Here is an 11746-nt window from a genome sequence, read left to right as displayed (position 1 = left end):
CCGCTTTGTCTCCCCACCAGTTGAGTCGTCTCAAGTCGTCGCTGTCCAGAGTGCTCGCTCGATTCTATCCTCTCACTGGCAATATCAAGGACAACCTCTACATCGACTGCGATAGCAGAGGCGGTGGCACCGAGTTTGTCGAAGCCAAAGTCAATTGCCCTCTCTCCCCCGTCCACGACCGCCCCTGCCCGGCCTTGCTTCGCAAGCTCTTTCCCATAGACACCGAGTTGCCAGACCCCTCCACCGGACGCCTCTTGCTCATCTAGGCCAATAACTTTGGCTACGGTGGGCTCCCCATCGGGTTCTGCTTGTCCGCAGGGTTTTGATTTTTTTATGCAGCCAAAAGTCATTTGCAAATTTTGTTTTTGCCAAACACTACTTAACCTAAAAAAATTGCATTCTAAAGGACTTTTTATCAAATGTTATTTACATTTTTCCAAAGCCACTTAGGATAAAAACATTTGTATTTGTTCAAAACTCATTTTCAAAGCCGAACCAAACACACCCGATTCATCAAATGTTCGCATGTGATGGCAACCGCAATTCATTACTACTTACATCGCCTATATAAGAGATTTGATACCATTTTCTACTCTGTTTCCAAAAATGCTTCATTGTCGGCCCAACCTAAGGCGCAAAAAAAAAAAAAAAATTTGTCTCTTTAGGTACCATGAGGCAACAAAATAGGTGAAGTGGTCACCTTAAACTGCAGTCAACGATGATGAAATTTATTTTTTTCACCTTAATTACATCTTTAATAGAATACATAAATATTAAACTACGCCTTCATCCAACCGCTTAAACTTTAAAGGTGAGACAAACTCTCTCTGATGCACTTAGGGCTGGCAAACTCGGAATGGGCTGAAATTGACGAACTTGGAATGGGCTGAAACTTGGTTAGTTGCATGGAAACGGGCTGCTGATCGAAACTCACTGCTATGCTGTGATGAATGGCGTTTATTAGCGTTTCGGAGTCGTCTTCATGGGTTTTTGAGCGTTTTTTGTAGTTTCTGTGGCGTTTTCGTAATTTTATGTTCCTTAATGTAATTAGGGTTAACATCATATAAAAGGGTGTTTTAGGATTTCGAAGAGGACAGACTTTTTGATATTATTCTATCAATTTGATAATCGTATATGAGAGAACAAATTGTTCTCTCACTATCAATTCCAATTAACACAAATCCGCACATTGCGTGCCACTCGGACTAGTTTATGGCAACACTTGGAGAAAAAGAAGGTGGAAACCTTTTCTACATTCGGTCACGAGTAGATCCAATGCTTTGATTGCAGCTCGATGATCCCGCCCTGGTACCGGAAAGATTCATACTATTTCCACTTATGAATCACAACACCGACTTTCATTACAATTTACAAATGCGGAGAAACTCTAGATCGAAATTACGGACAAAAGACTCAACCACAAGAGCCAGCTAAAACGGAACTCCCCTAATACTAGTTTGCCATCACCAATAATATGCCTACAGTACAAGGCCTCGTAGCATCCATTGTACAACGGCAATCAAGAGTTTTTCTTACATGCCTAAGAATTTCTTGATGAAGAAGGAACAACCCGTGGTTATTCTCATCCGCCACTGTTAACCGGTGTCATGACATGGTTTTTCATGCTATCCGAGGGCGCAATGCTCATGGTCTCGCTACTATCCATGTACACGGTGGGGTCGGTCGTCTCTCCCAGCAGATGAAGCTCCTCTTCTCCATGCAAAGTGATGCTGCTCATCCATGGATGATTAGGTTTCTCTTTTAGTCCCTCCAACTCAATTGCCACTTCCTTCATGGTCGGCCTCTCCTTGCCTTTTACTTTCAAGCATCTCTTTGCGACATTGGCGACTTCCCTCACTTGCTCATTGTTCCCTTCATTTGCAATCACTCCGTCGACAATTTGGAATAATCGATTGTTTTTTAATGCCGAAAGAAAATGCATTGCCAAGCCCCGCTCTTTCTCGGGTCGGTTGAAAGAAAGCGCCTTCTTCCCGGTTATCGGCTCCACTAGCACAACCCCGAAGCTGTAAACATCGCTCTTTTCAGTCGGTTGGTTTGTGTGCAAGTATTCAGGGTCCAAGTATCCCAATGTCCCCCGAACTAGAGTGGACAATTCGGCTTGATCAAGTGGGACTAATCTCGAAGCTCCAAAGTCAGAAACTTTCGCAGTGTAGTTGTCGTCCAGCAAGATGTTTGTCGACTTGACATCACGATGGATTATGGGGATGGAAGCTGCGGAATGCAAATATGAAAGGACGCCGGCGGTATCCGAAGCGATTCTCAATCGGGTATCCCAGGACATCTTGGAGGATTTGTTGCGATTGTGGATCCGGTCGAATAGAGTTCCATTGCTTATGAACTCATACACTAACAAAGGCACTTCGGTATCCAAACAACATCCCGTAAGCTTGACGACGTTACGGTGATTAATATGAGAAAGCACTATGACTTCGTTGACGAACTGCTCGATTCGGGTCTTTTCCACAAATTTGGACTTCTTGATCGCGACAAATGTGCCGTTTGGCAACAACCCTTTGTAAACGGTACCGTATCCGCCTTGGCCAACTATTCTGCTCTCATCGTAATTGTTCGTGGCCTTCTCTAGCTCTTCGGCTGTGAAGATTTTCATGGTGTTGGTGGTCCTGTCATGTTCGTGTAATTGTTGCTGCAAGAGCAAGCCACCGTTTTGCTTAAAGTACTGTTCTTTGAGCCTGATGAGTTTCCTCTTTTGAATTCCCAGGATACGAAAGCCTGCGCTAAATAGCAGCACTATTGTCCCCGCACCAGCACCTGTATGACATAACCAATTATTTTGTTAAAACCACTGACAAATCCAGCTTGTAGCCAGCTCTCTTTCTCTACGGGTTAGTTTCTGTTTTCAAGTATTTTTCTTCCTTTTTCTCAAAATCCTTCTTTTGAGTTTTGAGTTCTCTTTATTGTAGCAGAGTTATTAGATTATCGTCAAAATCAGTTACTTCAAAATAGTATTGTTTGAGGCAGAGACCGAAGTAAACTGAAAGAACTTACCAACAAGTATCTGCACCAAATGTGATGGATTAGGATTAGCAGTGCATCCTTTCCCATCGTTCCTGCCATCACCATGATAACCCTTGCGGCATGAACAATTATAACTCCCAACAACGTTAGTGCACTGTCCATTGACTTCATTGCACTGGTTCTTATTTGGATCAGCACATTCATCAATATCTACATAATAATAATAATAATAATAATAATAATAAATAAATAAATAAATAAATACACGTACAAACACAAACATATCCACGGTGCTGGACTTAAAGAAGAATTCAAAAGGATTGTAATAAGTAAAATGTAAGGGGGCGCATGATAACACTTTTACTCTAGAAATTAATTTCTAATCAGAAGTTAAATTTTTCTATTTCTGCTTTTGAAGAGAAATGTTTTTTTTTTTTTTTTTGCTTCTTTAAGTGGTTTCAAAATTATTTCTGAAAAGTAAAAAAATGAAATTGCGTAACTAAATGGATTTCTGCTCGGGAAGCACCTTTAGAGCAAAAATTCTATTCCAGAAGTGTTGTTATGTGCGCCCCAAACTTCCCGGACGATATCAATAGTAAGGACAAGGTAAAGAATGTCAATGGAAAAATACCTTGACAACCATTCGCGAGATACGGATTGCCATGGAAACCTTCTAAACAAGCGCACTTGTACCCCCATCCCTTTTCAGCGTTGGTACAATTGGTGTTTTCTGTGCACATGTAGCCCGGGCTCTTCTTGGCGACGTCACATGTTATATTCCCTATTGCCCAGTCAAGAACTAGGGGCATCTCGTCAATTTCAAGTTCCGAAAGATCACCAGAACTGAAGTTGTAGAAACCACTCGCCGTGACGAAAACGTAGCTGCAAGGGTTGAAATCCAGGACTTCTGTATGGTTTTTATAGCTATAAATGGAGATATTGTAGTCGAATAAATTTTTAGGTATGCTCGTCTCGCAGCAACCGATACCCGAGCACGAGCCGTTAGTCACTTCGGAAATGTCATTGCATGCCGACATACATCCAAACGCGAAATTCCCTTCGCGGTCCAAGAAGGACGCCACCGTATCGCAACCGACGGCAATGAACTTGTTCTTGTTGCTGGATATGCGGAAATCAGCAAGGGTGAGCGTGGGAAAGTTGCTTGAACTAGCATCATACCCGGCAGAGTCATAGCAGGCTTGACCGATGAAATCTGCTTGAACTCGCATCTCGTGATGCTCGAGAGAGATGTCGAGTATTTGCAAGTTACTATCTCTGTTATCGAGATAAGGCGTCGGATGGCCGGTAGAGTTGTCGCAATCGACTGTGAATGAGGAAGGACCGTGGCGGCAGCCGGGATCGCTATCCCTCGATCCGAAGGGGTATGGAATCGAGAGGTTTCCACAAGTGCTCTGGCATCCGCGCTTCGTGATTGGGTAATCAGCAGCTTCTGCTACTAAGGGATTGTGGTATGGACCCAATACAGCCCCAAGCATCACAACTTTCAAGAGAAGCCTGTGGATGACCATGGTTCTTCCTTCAACTCTCTGCATAATGATTTTTTTCTTCTTCTTTTTTTCTTTCCTTTGGATGGATTAATTCGATGGGTTGGGGGTATATAAGGAGGGAAATGCACCCCTCACAATACTGTTAGGGACAATATAATCTCAATCGTAGATCCACACATATCATTGGAATAAAAAATAAAATGTCGGACTATCGGGCTAGTACCTTTCAAGTAAAGTGAATTTTTTCATTTTCGTTTTTTTTTTTCCTTATCCATCAACTAACCGTAGTAATTGGCTTAGTTCAAGTAGTGGAGTTAACATCAGCTGGTCCCGGATTAAGACAGGCTCGTCTCCTCTTGCATCTTGCTTGGAAAGAACCGTTGGCTCCTAGCTAGTAGAGATCGGCAATTTAGACTCATGAGAATTGATTCACATCAACATTCCACGCTGGTGACGAATTCTTGTGCAGTAATTCATTTGACATATCTTTCGCGAATCTTTCGCTGCTACTCATTGAGAAGAACAAGCCATTGAGAGCTAGGGACTGGAGTACTCCTGTGAAAAAAAAGAGAGCTGCTCTTCCTTTTTCTAATAATCTCTGAAAGGATTCATAGGATTCTAGAGGTTTTAGCCTTGGTCTTCTCCTTGTTGAGGTTGATGTCTTGTATTCTGTTATTCAAGAGATTATGAGGCGGTTCCGAAAGGCCCCATGCGACCGGACAAGACGGGGGTCCCGCTCCCCGGTGAGCGGGTGGGGGTCCCGGGGGGCCGCCCCCGCGGGGGTCGCGGGGACAGCGCTTCCGAGCCGCCGGAGGCGTTTTATGTTCGATTATAGAAGGATTTCTATGGAAAAATTAAATATTTTAGGCTATGTGGGCAATTTTGTAATTTGTACCATGTAGGGTTTCGCTATATATGTTTAAGGCGAAACAGGTCTCTATGATATAGAGAGGGTGTGAGAAAGAGCGGCTGTACACTTTTCTACGTTATTAGTGAAACAGATCTTATCTCCCCGTGGACGTAGGTAGGCGGAACATCTCCGCTACCGAACCACGTAAATTCTTGTGTTGTGCGAATTTTCATTACTTTCTTGCATCGTTGATATGATCGAATTCAGATATTCGACACTCCTGTCCCAATCGATATTATGGTAGTTGGTGCATTGGGCCATGTTACTTTGTGCACCGCAAATCTTATCGTTTGGGCCAAAACTTTTAAAGTAGATAGCGAAAGGCGAAGATCTGAATGACCCTTCGAATTTTACGAGGAAAGAGACTCCTTCTTAAACTCTCTTAACACAACTCCAAAATATAATATTGGACCGTTTCTCTCGGTCGTTAAAGGACAATTCCTTTGTTTTGTATTTTTTAACGTTCGTTGACTGACAAGAACTAATGATGACCATAGAAATTTCTCTCCACAATATGCTTAAATTTCTTTGTTGCCCCTTTGGAAAATCCCCAAACTGCCTGCGTTATCGGGTGATGCATTGGTAAATGATGTGTGTCCCAACTCATTTAAGGTGTGTTTGTTTCATGAAAAATAAGCAATTCCAAAAATATTTTTCAAAAAGTGATCGCTTATTTCATTTAAAAAAATGAATAAATAATTTTTTTTTTCATCGCCTATGAAAATAGTTAGGCATATACCGTTATCGATAATGAAAACATTCTCCGTTAACTAATTTTACCAAACGATATAAGCAATCACTTTTTCGAAAATATTTTCCAAATCGCTTATTTTTCGTGAAACAAACACACTCTTAACTTATTAATTAGGGCTTCCACTCTCGCCACCACAAAGCATCTACAATCTTTTAAATTGGGGCCTTTGGTTTTTTGATTTCTTAAAATAGAACAAAACTTATCTTATTATCTTTTTCTAATAAACCCGAATGATCTTGTATTAAATTGATATATTTGATGTTTTTCTAAGAATTTTGCATCTAATGGAATTTGGAATACCTTAAAAAATGGAAAAAGCAAATAATTCGAGTCATTAGCAAAAGACATCAAAAATCACAAATATGTCCATTGTAACACATTTATTATAATTTTTTTTATGACACCAAAAATTTCAAACTTATACCCATGTGACATGTTTACCCTCCGTCAAGGTTTCATCAATAACCACCATTAAAAACTTGATGTATGGATGACAAAAGGCAAATGGTGTTGACATGACGCTCACTTGGATTGAGTGAAATGAAAATAACGTCGTTTTAGTTGAAAAATTATCTAACTATAACCTTGATGGAGGGTAAGATGTCTCATGCGGGTACAAATTTGGACTTTTTGATGTGTCATAGTGGACATAGTTTGGGGTCCTCAATGTTACAAGAAAAAAAATTAGGGTAAATGTGTTAGAGTAAATATAGTTTAGGGTTTTTAGTGGATTTTTTTTCCCAAAATTATTCAAAACATTGTGCAGAATCTTACTTAGATCTCCCAAGAGACTTTCATTTAAATTTTTCATTTCCTACTAGAGTTGAGGCGCCAAATTCCTTAGAATGGCTTACTTGCCGAAAACAGCTTTAAACTCAATGAATCGTACAGCTCCCGACTATTGACTGAACTAATAAGATTTTGGTAAGTTGCAACATAATATCAAAATTAAGTTCCCCTTAATAAACGGGGACTATGTCAAGGCCTCTCCTTTCATGGAAAGAAAAAGTCTGCTCCTCTGGTTAATTTCCATGTCAACTCTTCTTAGTAGATTTTGGCAATTTTACTTAGTGGCGCGGGCAATCACGGGCGACGCATGGCTCTCAAAGTATGTTGATTTAGAACTTTGTTTTGTTGTAAATATGTGCATTGCTATATATACAAGTGACTTAGACATCATATGCAAGTTTTCGGGAAAATTATCAATAAAGTCCTAAATCTATTATGATTGTGATTCAATTCTAAACATTTTGCATTTATACCAATTTAGTCCATCCAATCAAATTTTGACCAGAAATGACTCATGTGACATAGGCGGCACCGACGTGGATAATTTTTAATTGTATTTTAATATTATTTTGAATTTTTTATTTTGATTTATCTTTTCCTTTTTTTTTTCCCTTTCTTTTTCCTCTAGCCGGTTGCCGGATCTCAATGATCGACTAGAGGCGAGGGAGAGCCTCACCAAGGATGGCGAGCTTGCGCCTCGCCTAGCAACAGTGAGGCCGGCCTTGCCTTGGGTGGGCGAGGCTCGACCTCGCCATCCCTGGGCAAGGTCCAACCTTGCCATGGGCAAGCGAGGCCGGTGCTAGCCCCGGCAACAGGCTAGAGGAAAAAGAAAAGGAAGAAAATAAATAGAAAAAAAATAAATAAATACATGAAAAATATTAAAGTATCCTTGAAATTATCCACGTTATCGACTTTCAGTCAAAATTGGCCGGATGGATTGAATTAGAACAAATGCAAAAATTTTAGCATTGAATTAGCAAAAAAGAAAATTAGGACTGAATTAGCATAATTACAATTGATTTAGAACTTTTTAGGTAATGCTCCCACAAGACGTCTATTTAAGCAATAACATGCCTTCTTCATTCAAATTATCCGATGGCAAATTGGATGGTAGGATTGTGTTGCCGATTGGAGAGCTTACCTTGTACTAACAATTATAGCACACATAGAAATATTAATACATTGTCATAGGTGTAGTGTGACAGAACACTTCAATTAGATATAACAAATGTGATTGTCCATCGACAAGTTAACCCGACCCGAACCGATACCACCTCGGCAAGAAATCGTTGATTCAGGTCAATTCGGGTGGGTTTCGGTTTGAAATCCGAAAAGAACAAAAACTAACCAACCGATGTATAGAAGAAGAACGAAATCCACGGTGTCTAAATCCGCAAGGTAGAAAACATAATCCCCAAACCAAATTACATCTTCCAGGTTCGAGTAAAGCCACGGTATGGCCCGAGATCTGATCATTGCAAAGTGAAAAGGACTTAGGGAGTCCGAAATTGATTTTTTCAGAAATTTATGAGGGTTACCTGTGAAGTTTCAGGGAAATGCTAAGTCAACAGGGTCGAATTCCTACTTTGACTGCTTCGTCGATAGAGTATCAATAATGCAGGGTGCTTTCAATCCATTGCCAAGACCCGAGAAGTCAAGTAAAACAGTTCAAAACTAGAGAATGAGGAAGAAGGAAAATCAACAGGAATAGACCGGTTTGAGCTAGTGATTGTATGCATGAAACGTGTTTCAAGGTGGACCGGGCTTATATTCCGAAAAATTAGGCAAAAGGACAGTGTCAACATTTGTATACATCACTCACTTTATTATCGATATTTTTTTCAAATCATTGAAATGTCAACATTTGTGTGGACATGAGTGCATAAGAGAGGTCTGCGGACGTGGTGGGTGAGCAGCCATTAAAATTGAGGGGAAGAGAAGATGAGTGATGTGGATGAAGGAGCGACCGTGTGAGATGGGGGGAAAGAAAGAGTTGTGGGTGTGGACGTAGGCTGACGGAAAAGAGAAATGGGCCTAAATGGGCCATTCGTGGGGGTAAGAAAGGCAAAAATGAGAATGTGGGCCTGCTCATGAAAAGAAAATGGCCCAGCTGGGTAGCGTGGGCTTGCCCACGGGGATTCGAGTCGACCCAGCTCAATACGGTACCGTCAAAATTAGGTGTCAACGTGCACGTGGACTGCCTTTTTGTATTTTTTGTTTCTGTTTCTAGGTTTTGTTCTTGCGTACGGCTCTGGTAAGCTTCTTCGGGACAGTTCGGTGCTCCATCTTTTTTGTTTTTTTGGCTGTCACTCACTCAAAGATTCTCGAAACTCGCACATATGGATTGGAAAAGTACCCACAAATACGCAACAAAAGAAAAGGCAAAAGAAGAAGAAGAAGAAGAAGAAGAAGAAGCAGGAAGGCTAATGAATGTTAGACTGATTGGAATGAGTGGGAGTGATGTAGGAACTGAGAGAGAGAGAGAGAGAGAGAGAGAGAGAGAGCCTCTATGTATACAGGGAATCTAAGAGCACAAAAGAGAGATTGTGAGAAGATTTTACTCGAGACAGGTTCTCTGGATTTTCCTGGGAAAATGATTTGAGGAGGCTAAAGAAGGAGATGGCGGCCCGCGGCCCACGACGTGGCCGCGCTGAGCATCAAGATTCAAGGGCAGGTCGGCCGTGCTGAACTTCCCCTGCCTCGTCGAGCTCCTGCCCCGGCCTGCGTCGCTCCCGCCCTGTGACATCCAGGCCGCCACAGCGGGGGCAGCCGCTATGGATCATTGCCGCCGCCACCATCGTGCTCTGAGGTCGCGGAGCGCGAGGAGTTGAGTGAGATCATCGAGCTGCCCAATATGGAAGGCGGGCTCAGGTTCGGACCATCCGGGACATGGGGCGATGTGTTGTTGGCTGACAAGGTGGACTACGGTTGAGTGGAGGATCAGCCACGGCGGCTGATGGAGAGCGAAGACGCCGACTTTGGTGCGGAGTTTCCTCGTCAGTTTTAGGTGCTTCTTTTATTTTCGTTTTTCCTTTTTTTAATACTTTCGGAGACCATATAAGATTATAGTTTTCTCTATACGGAATCATCTCATATCTATCCCCATAGTTCTGTGGGAACTAATTTCTTGGATCGATGTACATTAATCACATATACTTGCACAATTCTGCACACTTGGTCTTGCTTAGCAATCCTGAGTTTGCCTAGAAGTCCTTTCCTTTGTCCTAAACAGCAAAAAAAAAAAAAAAAAAAGCTCTTTCTAGCCGGGGTCGCGGGGCCGGACATGTGCCGAGCTCGAGAAAAACTAAAAAGGCAGAAAAATATAATTATTATTTCCAATAACTTCTCACTCTTTATTCATGTCCTTGTGCAACCACCCATTTTCTCATGCTTCCATAATAAACGATAAACGAGTAAAGCCCCGTCAACAACGTGTATAAATCGTGCACAGAGAATGGCATAGCCCAATGTCATCTCTTGTGCTATTCTCGATTTTGCCCAAACTTAAGGGGCATTCGTGCAAATAAATCATTTTTATCTCCCCATTAGCATATATCACATCCAAACCGGCCTTCACACGATACATGAATTTGTTATCGCTCCTTTTATCGGACGGGAATGATTTGTGAAATCGCGGTTTTCTTAGTATTTAAATACTTTAAACACTCGTCTTCATGGGTTGGCTCTCCATTTAAACTTTTTGCTGGGGAAAGTTATCAGAAAGGAACAATAAAATGCAAAAACTCTCAACCCAACAAGTGCTATAAATAAACTTAGGGGCTCCGTCTTGATGAAGGGGAATTAGTAAGCAGTCTCTGCACCCATTACTAACTTTCATGAAAGACTTCATCACACGAGGATTTATCTTTGAATCGTCTCCTGCAGGCGGCTTTGAGTGGACCATTTAATGTTGACTCCACAACTTCGCCTTATGCAACCCGAAGCCATCTCACATCTCTTTATATACCCTGAACCAATCAAAACATATGAAGAGAGTTGAAGGAAGAACCATGGTCATCCATGAGTTTCTCTTGATAGTTGTGGTGCCTGGGACCGTAACAGAATCACATAGCGAAGCCCGGATGCTAATGGAAATCTCTCGATTCCATACCCCTTCGGATTGAGCAATAGTGTTCTCCACTATTAAATCTGTCATGAGTTGACACGCGATCCCCACAAGCTCGTTCTCACTTCTTCGCTTATTTCCGCTATAAATATCACACCACGGCAATGCCGCGAAACATTTGACTATTTTCTGAAAGATTCTCTCAAGGTGATCTGAATTCCAGTTAATCCCTATAGTATAAATTAGCAACTTCGTGAATTTTCTTCCAGAATTTTCCAGTACTGATGCAGGAAAAAGAAAAAGGGGAATAGCGTGCACATAGTTAACCCAGAATATCTAAGAAAAATAGTAACCTCGTCAAACAAAAACATTAATCTCGTACACGAACTCATATCACAAGATGCAGTTTTTAATGTACATGCCTTTAGCCCTTTGGCTGATAGTTATTACCACGAATACCAATTAAAATATTTCGTTTCGCATTTGAAAAAGGAAAAGAACAGATAAATTTCTGCAAGTTCATCAACTGTTCTGCTTGTTCTTGCAGGCATCGCGAGCCATTCCGGGGTAGAGGATTTCGCGACGTACTCGTAGGCGGCTTACGAGAGGTCGAGATACACCATGGCTTGTTGGTTTGAGTGCCTGGCTTCTGGTCCGACTCCATAAGGCCCCGGTCACTAGCTTCATTGGTATATCACAATACAGAAATTAACGTTTTTCTA

At 41.6% G+C, this 11746-nt stretch overlaps 1 protein-coding gene across 1 annotated transcript; it reads right to left on the bottom strand.

Annotated features, from left to right (window-relative positions):
* Nucleotides 1-1339: 1339 nt before the first annotated feature.
* LOC115750770 (wall-associated receptor kinase 2-like) lies at nucleotides 1340-4555 on the bottom strand. The gene is made up of 3 exons (XM_030688328.2): nucleotides 3629-4555; nucleotides 3028-3207; nucleotides 1340-2790 (listed from the first exon to the last, which is right to left on the bottom strand). The coding sequence occupies exons 1-3, from the start codon at nucleotides 4548-4550 to the stop codon at nucleotides 1583-1585; spliced, it is 2310 nt and encodes a 769-aa protein (XP_030544188.2). The 5' UTR covers nucleotides 4551-4555; the 3' UTR covers nucleotides 1340-1582.
* Between the last annotated feature and the right edge of the window lie 7191 nt (nucleotides 4556-11746).

The sequence above is a fragment of the Rhodamnia argentea genome, chromosome 2, assembly GCF_020921035.1.
Source record: "Rhodamnia argentea isolate NSW1041297 chromosome 2, ASM2092103v1, whole genome shotgun sequence".
In the NCBI taxonomy this organism is placed as follows: Eukaryota; Viridiplantae; Streptophyta; class Magnoliopsida; order Myrtales; family Myrtaceae; genus Rhodamnia; species Rhodamnia argentea.
Note: the sequence above shows the minus strand (reverse complement) of the source record. Positions and strands in the feature narration are given on the sequence as shown.